The sequence below is a fragment of the Drosophila pseudoobscura genome, chromosome 2, assembly GCF_009870125.1.
Source record: "Drosophila pseudoobscura strain MV-25-SWS-2005 chromosome 2, UCI_Dpse_MV25, whole genome shotgun sequence".
Classification (NCBI taxonomy): domain Eukaryota; kingdom Metazoa; phylum Arthropoda; class Insecta; order Diptera; family Drosophilidae; genus Drosophila; species Drosophila pseudoobscura.
This window is the reverse complement of record NC_046679.1, coordinates 1,579,246-1,593,650: the sequence shown is the minus strand read 5'-3', so window position 1 is coordinate 1,593,650 and position 14,405 is coordinate 1,579,246. Positions and strand designations below refer to the sequence as shown.

General features: G+C 44.8%; 1 protein-coding gene across 1 annotated transcript; it reads left to right on the top strand.

The window, feature by feature from the left end:
* Positions 1-10,346: 10,346 nt before the first annotated feature.
* On the top strand, positions 10,347-13,263 carry LOC4800337 (proton-coupled folate transporter). Its single transcript, XM_001357538.5, has 10 exons — positions 10,347-10,759; positions 10,819-11,250; positions 11,310-11,419; positions 11,483-11,817; positions 11,883-12,313; positions 12,378-12,514; positions 12,572-12,761; positions 12,814-12,861; positions 12,916-13,024; positions 13,085-13,263. The coding sequence occupies exons 2-10, from the start codon at positions 11,136-11,138 to the stop codon at positions 13,140-13,142; spliced, it is 1,533 nt and encodes a 510-aa protein (XP_001357575.3). The 5' UTR covers positions 10,347-10,759; positions 10,819-11,135; the 3' UTR covers positions 13,143-13,263.
* Positions 13,264-14,405: the final 1,142 nt, after the last annotated feature.

Below are 14,405 nucleotides of genomic sequence, written 5' to 3'. Positions count from 1 at the left end.
TTCTCCAATTATATGCCATTTGACCTTGCCTGCTGACGATTTTAATATATAAATTTAATATCATTCCGAATTCTTGACAACCGTAAAGCAAACATCAAAAGGGCTATCATCGGTGGAGAGGAGTAAATGTACAGAAAATGGAAAAAATGCGGCATAAAGACGGGACTTAATTGCCGGAAAAAAGGGTTAATTGCCCGCGTATTTGGTTTGTGCACGGCAGGAAGTATCCTGAGAGTACCCTCTTCTCCGGTCATAAAAAGTTTTCGCTAATGGAAAAACAGCAGGCATAAAGCCCCGCGTAAATTCACGGCAAGAATGGGGCCAGGAGATACGACGAGCACATCCATTACAATTCGAAATTTCAGTATTTTCTCGGAAAATAGCCCCCGTACGATTATGCAGCATGGCTGGAGAAATTAATTTACACAGCTCCCAGAGAGAGCCCCAGAAACAGAATTCTGCTGAGTCAGGGCTTGCTGCTGGCTTGTCCCATTCGGAGTGCCCTGCAGCAGCAGCATTTACAAGCGGTTGATGCATTTTTTATGTTGCCACATTACGGGGCACTCTTCATGGCAGCTGCATGGCGTGTGCGTTTGCGAGTGCGTGTGTGAGTTTGTCCAACTTTTATCACTTGTTTGCTTTGCATTTTACGAGCATTTAAATACAATGAGAACAACGCTAAGCGGACAGCTGTTGCATGCCACAGTGTCGTGCTGCATCACGGTCCGTGCCAGTGGCGGGCCAAAGGCTAAGCAGACATTTTCCATTTTCCATTTCCCGCGTGATGCTGGCTAATTAGACAGACAGGACAGGACAGGACAGGACGAGGAGCTACAAGTTCCGTGCCACACAGAGTGCCTGCCATAAGGGGCGTGCCGTGCCCCTCTGTGCCACTCGACAAAGTAATGCAATGAACGTTATTTGCACAATTCCGGCATAAAACTCATTATACCCAAGTGGCCGCCTTTATTGCCGCATACGTCCTGGAAGCTCAGACAGACAAACAGACGGACAGACAGAACGAGGAGAAGCTCATGAATGCCAAGCAGACAAACAGACAAACTGGCAAACTATTACTTAATATGGTGAAATATTGCAAATTTATAACTCTCAGGCGAGGGAGGGAGAGTTCAGAGTTCAGAGTTCAGTGGAAGAATGCAAAAGTTTTCCATATTTGAACTGCAAAATGGAATTTATGTGCTCCACGGTCCGTGTCCGTGTCCTGTGTGGAGGAAGCAACTTTTTGGCGCATCCGCATTATGCAGAGCTCCTCCCCCCACCCCATCACACTCTACTGCAGTCAGAGTTGATTACTGTTTGGAAACACACACAATAGATTAAATGAAAGCGCAGATAAATTGCATTCGAAATGGTGGAAAAATACCATAAATATGTAAATTTCCTCTCTCACAGATAAATAAATTTATGTTTACTGGCAAAATATTGAATAATTGAGGGCACTCAAAGATTCACGAGCTTTCAGTTAGATTCAACTATGTGCGTGTGTTTCAACCTCTTCCTTTTTCAGGAAACCAGGTTCCTTTCATAGTCATATTTTGACTTGGTATTCCAGTGTATTCCGGAGTACAAAAATTTCCATAAATTAGCCAGCTGCCTTGCCTCTATGATATCCATCCACGTTGGAATGACTCTACAGCACATACATACACTTTCTTAGATACACAAATCCACAACATATGCAAATGCACAGATCCACTTGAATTCCTCCTGCTGTATACGTCAGCCATATGGTTATTTCGTCGGGGGGCAAAAAACAAAATGCTAATGTCAGACCGAGCGACATCGGTGCGGTGGCACTCTCTCTCTCTCTATCTCTCTCTGTGACAGGTAGCACTTTCACAATGTCAACCCTTTTTATGAATACCCACTCTAAAATGTAACAGCATTTGCTTCATTAATTTCTAAGCACCTTTACGCCCTTTGACTCGGTCACATGACAATGCGAATGGCAATGCGAATCAGTGTGGCGCATCTGTCTGCTGTCTGAAGCCAGAAAAGCCAGAAAATCAGAAAACACATACTTTGGCATAACCACTAGCTGCCACTAGCTACCACTATCATCCAGTCGCACTCTACTCTTCTCAATTTCAGTTTAGTTTATGCTTTTTTGGCAACTTAATTTGCTCACATTACGAATACGACATGCATGCCAAGCCCAAAGTCGAACTTTTCCCTCTGCCTGACCAAACAGAGTAAAAAATGGCCAAAAATATTCGATTCGAAGCTCTTAACACCCTAGCAGATCTTTCAGTTCCAATGGCTTACAAAAATCAGTTCTAAATCCAAATCCCCTCCGAAAAAAGGGAAGGTAAAGGACAAATGGAAAAAGGAAAAAAAGGAATCCTTTGCGCTTTCGATGCACTCAACTATTTTGTTATGTACTGCCTTGGGTTGTGGCTGTCTGCCTCGTGTGTCGTGTATCGTGTGTTCTGGGGAGATTCATTTTGGTTCAGTTGTTTGCCCATTTAACTGCAAGCCACAGCCACAGAGCAGCAGCAGCAGCAGCCGCATGCAAATATTGATTTTTTTCGACATGTCTGTTGCGACGAAACCTACCAGCTTGCGAAAAGCCAGAGCCAGAGCCAGAGCTCGAAATGAAAAGTTGTTTGAATTGTTTTTGGGGTCTGGCTGCCATGTGAGTGGACACGAATAGTGGATTGATGGAGAGGCAGTGGGAGTGGGAGTGGTAGTGGGTGTCTGTGTCGAAACCAGAAATTAGTGGCACATATAAATCTTGCAGGTCTCTGCCTCTGGGCCCAACCAAAAAGCCCTGCAAAAAGAGTGCCAAATAGGATTTGCTGGATGCGAAAGTGTGCATTGTAAAACCAATTCGTTTCCATTTGTCCTCGGCGTCACTTGCACTCTATACACATACACACATTCAGTTCTCCACACAATTGAACTCTGCCTTGGTCCTGCTTCGCTCCTGTTCCTGAAGCTCTGACAGTCTGATCCTGATCCCAGTGCTGACAATGCCAGTGACAGTGGGAATGCAAACACAATGCACAATGCGGAACAACACAAAAGACGACATACAGAATGCGCAATACGAATACAATGCAGGTGCCCAGTGGCCACACTGGTGCAGAGCCTTTGGGAATTTTCTCTCAACGAATCAAAGCCCTCCTCGCCAATCATTGATGGATGTTTCACACAATCTGCCTTGTGATTGTGCTCTGAAATGGATCGAAGACTTATCCCATAGTCGATGACGCTCGTTTCTCATGATCGGAAATGCCACTGAACATTTGGTTAAGGTCAAGTCTGGCAGTGGTAGCACTGTGCCGCCAGTGTGGCAAAAGGAAACACCAACGCAAGTGGAAGCGGAAGCGTGGGACACTTAACCTGATTGCACTCGATTCAAAAGCTAAGCCCGGATTTGCGGCTCTCGATGTGTGGCTACTCGCCCGCTGGTCCGGCCGCTGCCCCAAAGGCATTTCAATTTGGCTTGCAGGTTGGCCTAAGCTCGGACTGGCCAAGTTTTAATTGCCCATCAACACTTTATGACGTAGGCAAGGTGTCGCCCCCACCAGCCTATATATATATTTGTGTGGAGTACATCGGGGGAGCTATTTTTATACAAAATATTTGCTGAAACTGCCACAGGTCACGACACACGGCACGGCCGTGTCGGCGGCGGCCTGTTTGGTCAATATCCTATTATGGGTCCCACGTTGCAGCAGCAGCTGGCAGCTGGCAGCTGGCAGCACGGAAATAAATTGGAGGCCCAAAGGTTAAACTCTGAATCTGTCACCTGCCGACTGACATCCTCCGACCCCCTGCTTTCTCATTGTGATTCAAATGGGAAATGTAGGGGGAGGGCGAGAGAGTGGGAAAGCACTTAATGTTGCGTGAAAATCGCGCAAAAGCTGAAATGAATGGAGTACAAGGAAAATCATCTGTCGATTTTCGCTTTGACAGCATCACAGCAGAGCACACGACGTTTGCAAAGCACTCACTCAACCGCAGCCCAAAAGCCGCATAAATAATTCAGGATACGCAGGGGCAGGACAATTTTCTTTTTCACGCCAAAGAAAGATTGACTTTTCATTTGCCATGGCAACTCCTGCAAATGTAGCCCGCGGCTGTGTTGGCTTTCACTTATAAATAAACCAACAATTTGTGGCTCCTCAAATAGCAGAAATTCCAATTAATATGCAAATGCACGAGAACGCGTACGCGTACGCGTACTCGTACTCGGGATAATTAACCAGGAACACAGCCCTGATGATCTGGGTATTTGCTTCGAGTCCGGCGAAGCATCAACAGCCATCCGCACTCCGGACCCAATGCCATTACCTGACAGAGCGAATTCCGCAGGCGGCCATTAGGGGCCCATAAAACTGTCAACTGAAGCGCCACCCCGATGACATTTCAATAAACAGATCTGGTCTGGCTCTAAACAGTATTGATTAACGTGGATGGCCCCGGATGAAGCGGCAAAATGGAAATGAGTGGAAATGACAGACAATTTGAATGGGAAGCATTCGATTGGGAAGCAACTGCAAAGGCCTGCAAGGGCACTGATAGCCACGCCATAGATCGGACGGACAGTGCAGTCCAATTAGGCAAATGGAAGGGCGATTATGTCCGTAAGTTCATGTCCGCATGTTCATCAAATAATGACAAAGTCATTTCCATTTATTGCACACAATTTCAATTATATCGAGTGCCGTGTTGTGGTCCTGAATCGAAGTCGTGACAAATGTCTATTGCGGAATAGATTTGCATGGTCTGGGGCTGGGGCTGGGTCTGGCGGTGGGTCTGGCGCTGGGCCTGGGCCTGGGCCTGGGCCGCAAATGGCAGTCATTTATCAGAAACAAAAGGCGCTGACTTGGCTCCTTTTACCTGGCGATAAGAAAAGCCAGGAACCATGCCACCCACCCATCCACCTACCACCAAGGACCCTTCCTTTTGTTCGGTTTGATGTTGCCATTTAGTGAGGCTCCTTTTGTTGCTGACAACCGGAGATAAATACATATATATGTATATCTATAGTATAGGTCATTTTATTGTCGTCCGTTTTTGTGGAGAGGATTGGGATTGGCCGGGGAATCAGTGTGCTGTGCATATTTAATGGCGTATGCAAATACAAAGGGTCCCCAAAATGGCTTAAAGGCCGCTATATTTACGAGTCGAACAATACCACAAAAACATATTTAACTCGCTCGCCGGCATTGTGTTTCTACATTTGAAAGTCTTCCGGCCTCATCTCAAAGGAAACTCCCGACCACACCCACAGCCAAACCCCCTGGGCTCTCTAATGCCGAACCACTCTCCATCATAGACATTTTGTAGGCGACCTCAATCCGCATTAGTCTGCGGAGAAGGCCCTAAATCAAATTGCCTTTCGTTGGATTTGACACACGACCCAGCCGGCCGGCTCTTATCAATGGGCGGCCTTAGACCCTCATACGATATAGCGATTTCTAAAGACATTGTGTGCGCATTGACATTCTGAATGATTTGGCTGGGTAGCAATTAAGCCGAGCCTTCAGCAGCTGATTAAAGTCCAGACGGAATTTCTGTGCTCTTAATACAATTTTGTCATTCAGGAAGATGTTATTTTGGATAAGGCAACAACATCTTTTGCAAATCACCGAGCTGTGGTTAAGCAATGAATGGGCAATATTATCAACAGTTTATTTGGACAACTATGACACTTATTGTTCTAAATATATGTATGTATCGATGTCCTTCCATTTACTGAGGGCGTTTACTTACTGGAAACACACTGGTTTGTCTGCGACAGAAACAGTGCTGTGGTAAAAATATTTGCTTTGGTTTTGGTTTATTTGGTTTTAGCGGTACTAACAAAGCCATCTACAATAAATGATTACTGGTATTTTTGAGCAAATGATCTTATCAAGATTTGCTCGTGAGCACGCAGTTAAAATTGTTGAATTTTAAAGGCCAATCATTATTTTTGCATTTTCGATAAAACGCTGGGCAAAGGTCAATAAAAATAATATTAGCACATGTCCTCCAACTACTCTCTTCTCTGTTTACCAATAACTCAGTGTACACAAGCCTTCCCTCTACGACATCACGTTCGATTTCTATAGATTCGTGAAGAATCACAGGTCCAACCCCATTGCTGATGATTTTATAAGCTCCATCTACATTTCTACATATGCTTTCTTCTTCAGGAGAATGATCTGTTTTTGGACGACGACCTGTCGACAGGTCGTGGCAGGTATCTAAGAACAGATTCAATCGGTATTTCACTCAAGAGTAACCATTTCAAAGCAGACTTTTCCACTCTCTCACAACACACTGAACATTCTCCTGTACACACATACATACAAATATATATCAATTGCAATCAATCAAAAATGTGAAAAGGAAATGTGGAGGAAAACTAGTTTGAATTCAAATTCAGAGACAATGAGAGTGAAAGCTGAACCAGAAACAGAAGCCAGGAGCGAGGAACCGGGAGCTGAGAGGAGGAAAAGTGCATTTTGCCATTGCAAGGCTTCGTTCTTTCATTCATTCATTCATTTATTCTTAAACTTCACTGACTTTGACTCGGGAACGACTGCCAGGAACTGCTGAGCACCTGGTAAGTGTTGAGGCCATAAAAATTTAAACAAACTCGAGGCACCGATAGACTGAATGTTTGCTTTGATTTCGATTTCATTCACTCGAAAACTAAGTGAAATGATGTGGAGTGGAATGAAGTGAATATAAATTGAAGCTACGCTCAATTGGGACTTGGCCCTTGCTCCAAAAGTTTTCCATCAAAGTCTCGCCTTAGACATAGTCTTTTCCGCTTTCATTCCCCTTATAAAATTACATTTTAAATTAGTTGTTTTCTAATGCCATTGGCTGTCGTTGTGATCTGGCTTAGTGGCAACTGCTGTGTGGGTGAGGGGTGGGGTGTGGGGACCAATCCAAATCCATTTACTGCAGAAAATTGCACTCACAAGTGGGAGCTCTTAAGCCGCTTACCGTCAACGGGGGAGCTAGCGCTCACAGGAACTCCTGGATCTGTAACTGTATCTGTGCGAAAGCCCTGCAAACCCCATTTATGGGACATATGGAAACTGATTGAAGATAAATAATGAATTGCTTGAATAGCAGATTAATGAAATAAGAGCAAGCTATGTAGTTGAGGGAGTACATGAAAGGGGCAAGAATGATTGGACTGGATACCATGTCTGTTATTTATTAGTTCATTTAGAGGAATATCTGTCTAGTGCTGATCAACTAGTTGTTCGATTAAAGAACCCACCTATCTGGTCTCTTTTTGTCCCTTTTCTGGTTGCTACCCCAATGCGCTTTCACCTTTGGAATTCTCTTATTTTTTTCGCCTTCATTCCCAAGCACACCCGAACGGGTAACTCGACAGGACATGTGCAACTATTGGTTGGAGATATTTTATGAATCGATACGTGCAAATGGCCAGCTGGCCATCCAGCCAGCCAGGAGTATTCCTTAGGTATGCCGCATAGCCATAGTAAGTGTTGCCCTGCCTGGTATTTCGTACGTGCACCCACAACATGAACCCATAAATATGTATTGATTTTCCATTCCATGGCGCGCCAAAGTATAGAAAACTCTTGGAAATTCGTGGAGGCAGCGTGGCGTGGCAGCAACAATGGCAAGCCAGGACAGAGTTATGATTATGGAAGTTTTTCAGCACATAAATGGAAAATAAATGAGAGAAATTCAACGTAATTTGCGACGCACCGTGGAGTCAGTGAACCAAAGAGATGCAGAAAGGTTCTTTATCAAATATTTATCGCATTTGTCCCATGCCAGTCGAGCGGTGAAACTGCAAATTGCAGCGAGACATGCAAATAGGAAACAAAGAAAAAGAGTCATGTGCCCAGGACTCCTCCCGAGTGCCCCAACTCTACTCCAGCGCCGTGAGGAATGTGTGTAATCCGAGTGAGACATGTCTACATCATGAGTTCATTAATTTTCCCCCGAATAATGCACTGCCCCCCTCGTATAGAGCGGGGATACCCATATGTTTCTACTACATTTGCCCTGACTAATGGGCAACAGTGGGCTCCAGTGGGCACTGGGATGCTGCCTGTGGCTGTGGCATGTGGGTGTAATGTGCCAAAAATTGTGAAAACGCTCATAACAGATTCGTTTGATGTGCGGAAATTTGTCAAAAACATTTCGCACAAAACAGAAGAAACCTCGCCGCTTGTGTGTGCGGGGAACTAAACTTTTTGGAAAATATCTGGAATGAAAGGGAGTATTAGATCTAGAGTTGACTAAGAGATTAGGCAATGAATGCTCTAATTTGTTTGGCAATTACATAACGACCATATGGCATTCATAGTTGAGTAATGGCGGAAACACTGTGGCGAATAAAATACAGAAACGCAGCGCTAAACCAGGCCATCGGTACAGTAGCCAAAAGGCCGGACCCTGACCAGGCAATTAAAACTGCCAAAAACTAATGCCACCGCAAAATGGGGCTGGCAGTTTTATGGCTGCAAACTGGCCGCAAAGCTCGTCGCACTCGAAATGTTCAACAATGTGCCAAAACCATGCGAAAGAAGAAGTGGCATGAAAAGCCTATCTCCATGCTCAACCACATGGTCTTCTGTCCTGGCGGCCAATTAGAGCCATCGAGCATCCAGCAATGAGCATCGATAGAATGAAAATTTATCATCAACCGGAATGGCCAGCAGCTGTGGCGGCTTAAAGCGGATCAAAAACTTTAAGGCCGCTAAGCCCCTGCCGGCCTAATTGCAAAGGACACTTGACATAATAAAGGCTGCCCGCATCAAAGGAATATTTTTTAATATTTTAATTGGCAAAAAGGCAATTGAAAATTGTCGCAACCGGTGGGCTTACCCAATATTAAAGGGTGATAATAAGCTGCTAATGGAAAATTTATATCTTTAAAGTGCTACTACTATTCTTTATGTACTGATACTGTACATAGGTATTGTTCGGGCACAAATATTCACTGTAAATAATGTAATTAAATTGTTAATCTTCTAGTCAACAGATAAACACCTTTAATACCACTTGCAGCCGCATCTTATCTCTTCTTTTCTTCTATCGTCCGATCTTATCTGTGCTGCAGCATCCCCAGTTCCACTAGCTATTGGAGTGTCTACCAAGAAGGTGGTGGTTATCGTGTCGAGAAAAGTAAATTTACTAAGCAGAACATTCATAAGTCATCAGCAGAAGAAACACCAGAAGTAAGGCTAAAAGTGAAACTAGCGCTGTTGTCAGACTACAACTATTCCACCGACGCACTTCGGATAGAGTCACAGAAGGCTCGGTAGCATCATGGGATACACACTGTATTCCCGATGAAAGAAACCAATTGAAAAGGCTGTGTGCCCCTGCTGAAATATGTGTTGGTTCACGTTTCTCTCAAAAAGTGTCGGGGAATACGATTCTTGGAACGTAGCAGCTTCAACAATTGTCGAGCCAGGGGCCACAGATTTGGGTGTACTTCTGCCATTTCATCTCGGAATAATTAAGGCAAACCGAAATGAATTTGTGCACGTGCTGCGCTCAAGAAATTGCTTTTCGTCCGCTCAACTTTTCTGGCCTTTTATGTTTTTTTTGGCTGGTATTTTTTCCTTCTTACCCTTCTTCTGGCTGCTTTGTCTCTTTTTTGTTTTTTTAATTTTCGCCCGAGTTTGCACAAGTTGCCGTTGTCGTGGGTTCTGTGTCAACAGCACAAATGCCGCACACATCGCCAACAGTGTTGTTGCCCCATTCCAGTATTCCAGTTGCATGTTGCGCAATGCCATCTAAGACAATAGTGGCATGAACTTAGCATGTGCCTCAACTGTGAACTCAACTCCTCCTCTTTGGGGCATTCGCATCTTCCAGTCCGGGACTTTAATATTGTTCTTTTGTTCTGTTCGAGTCCGGGACACACAACAATAAAACGAAACGCCGAGCGGAAGAGTTTACAATTAGCTTGTTAACAATGGCCCCGGCATACTCGGCGTATGCGTGATGCACTCCAAAGAGAACAAAGCTGCAGTGCATCTCCGTATCTCCGACTCTATTTGTCTATCTTTTGTTTGAGAACATTGCAACCATGCCAGGCCAGCCCAGGCAGTTCATAAAAACAACCAGCAAACGAGCACCACTTTGTGCTGCAAGAAGAAGCCAAGCTTCAGAAATAATTATCAAATTATTTGGTAAACTGTTCTCCCCTTTTTATACAGAGTACTCACAGTTGAAGGGTATATTGAGCTTGAGTAAGTGTATGTAACGTTCCTACTAGAGGAAGCAAAGTAAGACCATTTGTTTGCCTTTATTAAGACCCATAGGTGCAGGCTTGTGCTTTTTAATACCTATACATCAAATTTCAGACGATTTTGTAGTACCGTGTATCATTGTCTCGCGGTTCTTCCCGAGTTTATTTTTTTCGAAACTTAAAATCTTTATGCATATTTCATGCTGTTCAATAAAGGGGAAAATAGTGGAAAAGCGTGAAACAAGACCCGGAGGGAGAACGAGGGAGTTCCCAGAAGTGTTCGCCTGTAATTTACCCAGGAAAAGTTGCCGCTCGTTTGGGCGCGGCCTGACTACAAAACACTTTTACTCAATTTTGTGAGGGTGGGCCTCATGCCACCAGAAAAGTTTCCCCATCAGGGGCTAAGGGTTAAGGGGTAAAGGGTTAAGTGCAGAGCCCTGTACTCAAAAGTGTGAAAGTTATGTGCTTGGATTTCACATAGCTTACATATCAACAAATAAATTGCATACTGTCTGTTTAACAGTAGATACACGCTTGGAAATGGTAAAGAGACTGCAATTACAGCACGAAAATCCCCATAAAAATCGCCTAAATTCTAATAGGTTTGCGAAACTATATAAACGTGCGAGTGGCGAGCGGCTGCTCATTTCGTGTTTGAAAACCCACCGAAATCGAACCAAAAATTGTCGCGTTCCCGCTGCGGATTCTGATTCTGTTGCTGCTTCCGTGTCGCCTGAGTGAATTGTGGAACCAGCGAAGCGAGGAGTCCAGCTCAATAATTAATAATCGGCTGTGATCAGAATAAACGTGTGGATACATTTCTGCTGAAGGTTGAATAACAAATTACATAAAGAGTTATCAGATTGAGAGCTGAATCTCTGACTATTTTAATTGATTATAAAATATAAGCCCTGTGAAAATGGTAGAGAAGGCATCGCTGGCACAACTGAAGAGTCTGAAATGGGGACGTATCTTCAATATGTTCTATGTAGAACCCGTCGTGTTTATGCTGATCTTCTCGCACATGTTGTCAGGTGAGTCACATTTTGTCTATGCCGAATAGATTGTAGAGGAGAATCCCTAAATCCCCCAGGAACAATCATGCGCAATCAGCTGATCTACCAGACCTGCACAGTGACCTTTCGATACAACGAGACGGACTGTAAGCTTTTGGATAGCAAAAACGCCTCCACAGAGATACAAGTGATGCAAAGATAAATACTATCCTAAGAATTTTGATGTATAGTACTCTCCCCGTTCTGGCAGGCCATCGAAACAGAGCTGCAATCGTACGTGGCCAACATGTTCCTAATCCGCACCCTTTTCGAGAGCATTGTTCCTGCAATCTGTGGACTCTTTATAGGCTCCTGGTCGGATCACTACGGACGCAAGCCCCTGCTGATAGTATCCATGATTGGCTTTTCTGCCTCTTCCGTCATCTCATCGACTATTTGCTGGATGTCCAGCTACTATATGGTCAATCCCTGGTGGTACACTCTGGCCGCAGTGCCGCACTCCTTGCTTGGGGGCATGTGCGTGTTTTCGGTGGCCGCCTCTTGCTTCATATCGGACACATCGGATATTAAAACGAGGCCCTATAGGTGAATACCACACTAACGCAACACCTTAACACCTTAAAGGGTTTCTAGTATCTCCCTATCCCCAGAATGATGTTCATGGAGCTGGTTATGTTTGTGGCCCTCACTAGCGGCTCGCTCCTCTCCAGCTTTGTCTATGCCGCCACCAGTGCTGCCTTCGTGCAGAGTCTTTCCTGTTCGATGCTCGTCTTGACCACACTCTTCTTAATTTTCTATTTGCCCGAGAGCCTGAACATGCGGCAGGATGATGAGGATGTCCCAGAGAAACAAAAGGATGCGGCTGTGACCATCACCATCTCGGACCAGCAGCTGAACGTATCCGAGAAGGCTGATAAACCACCCGAGAAACCCCAGGACCAAGGGGAGAGTGAACCTGGTTTATTCAGTCTGAAACACGTCAAGGATATGTTCAGTACCTGCTTCAAGCGGAGGGAGAATAATGCGCATACCATCATTTGGCTGGTGACGTTGGCTGGCTGTGTCACCATCTTTGTGGGCGGTAAGTGTTTCCCTGGCATCTGACTACGAGATCTACGAGAATGATTGATACGGTGTCTCCTCAGATGGCGTTATGACTGTGATGTATCTGTACGTGCGTCAACAGTTTCACCTGACTGTTCGCGAATACACCATCTTTGAGACAGTCAGTCAATCGGTGCCTCTGATAGGAGTTCTCTTAGGCTTTCTTATTTTTAAAAAGGTATGGGTTTCGCCCAGGAAAGCCCCTTGGTATTGAGTACTTGCACTCTTCTTGCAGATCTTTGGTCTATCTGTGGTTGCATTGGCCCTACTCTCTGACATCTCGGAGATCCTCAGCAGTCTGGCCAAGGGCTTTGCTTTCCTGCCCTGGCACTTATATCTGTCGGTGGTTCTCGGAGTCTTTCGCTCCATTCAGGGCCCCATGTGTCGCACCATAATCTCCAATATAGTTCCAGCCTCTGATACGGGTATGAAAAACGTACCCTCATTCCAAGTGAACTAGAAAATCTTGCATTGCAGGTAAACTTTTTGCAATTGGCAACATTGTTCAATCGGTGGCACCCTTTGGTGAGTGATTTTCCCCCTTAAGCGTTATCCCTATCCATTACAATTTGAATGCAGTGGCCGCACCCCTGTACACGGCTATCTACAAGGGCTCCCTGGCCAGCAATCCGGGCGGATTCAACTTCCTCAGCGCGGCGCTCAACATGATATCGTTTATTCTGATTGGGTGAGTATGATTGGATCATTTTGTCGCCCACTTAAATCCTCTTGCATAAATTAATTGCAGCTGTGTGCTGAGAATTAAGTTCAAGCACAGAAAGTTCTATGCCGAGATGCTGAAGTAGTCCCAGTAAACCGAATGCCCGCCCATCAATATTGATTGAGGTCGAGTCTGTCAACTTTGCATAGCTTTCAAGCTAGCAACTTACCAAGGACCACATTGAATAAATATAACTATCAATTTTAGGCATTTTGAGGCACATAGGGAATACCGAACCGAAAATCACATCATGTGGCAGGGGGCAGGTAATGCATTTATAGTCTCAAGTTCCAAAATTCAAACTAAATAGTAGGGTTCAAGTGTCCGATTTGACATCAGTTCGCACGATTGGTCGGACATACATAACTATCTTGTTACATGAATTCTGAATGGAAATGTATCTAATTGTTGTCAGAGTGGTTTCTTGTTGTTTTCAATTATGTTTGCTTGCTGCGGATATGCATAACCCATGAGCGTTTAATAGTGCATAATTTATGTGCAAAAGTTTTGGCGCAACATACGAGTATCCGAAAGTTCAAACGGCAAATCATTTGGATGGGATCCATTTGGATTCATTCGTTGTGACTTTGGCACGTACCAAATGAATTTGTAATGCTGGCAGGCAGTGCCAAAAGTTCGGGGCGCAATTTGTGGCAATTTGAATTGTTGAACGTCAACTCTCTGATTAAATAATTCATTGCAAATCTATTATGCACACTAAGGCACTAGCCTCGCCTCCATACTCCACACTCCACACTCCACACGTATGCCTTCCTCCATTATAAACAGCCACTCTCTGTATTTTTGTGCCCCTGTACAATCATCGTATCGTGTTACCCTGAACAAAGCCAAAAGCGCTGACCCGAAACTGACTCATCAAATCACTGCTGATGGCTATGGCTGGTCTCGTCCTGTGTCCTGTGTCCTGTGGCCAGACATTTGTCGAGCGGCATTAAAGTTGAGAGCGCTTTAAGAACACCATCCACCAGCAACCAGCCACCAGCCACCAGCGCGTGCAACAAATAAACGCATTGAGACGAAGCCAAATGCGAGGCGACACTTCGCAGGGCATGAACTGGCGTTGCACTTGAACGCTAATGGTGCGAGTGTAGGTAGGCGGATACCTCGTAACTTCAACGAGTAAGGGTATAACCTTGAAGTGCCGGAAGGAGGAAGGTCCTTAAGACTGTGCAATGTTCATGACACTCAGAGTTTTGCCAGCGGTGTGCGCTTCTGTTGAATGCCAATGCCGAGTACCAGGTATCCTGTAGTCGGAATATCCTCGACATCTACACCCTTCATTCCAGCTTTGTTTGCGTAGGAAAGCGTTAACCATAAAGTGGAAACT

Coding starts and splice junctions, on each gene's coding strand:
- LOC4800337 (XM_001357538.5), top strand. CDS start 11,136: ATGGTAGAGAAGGCATCGCTGGCACAACTGAAGAGTCTGAAATGGGGA. Junction 11,420..11,482: donor ACGCCTCCACAGAGATACAA/GTGATGCAAAGA, acceptor CCGTTCTGGCAG/GCCATCGAAACAGAGCTGCA. Junction 11,818..11,882: donor ATTAAAACGAGGCCCTATAG/GTGAATACCACA, acceptor CCCTATCCCCAG/AATGATGTTCATGGAGCTGG.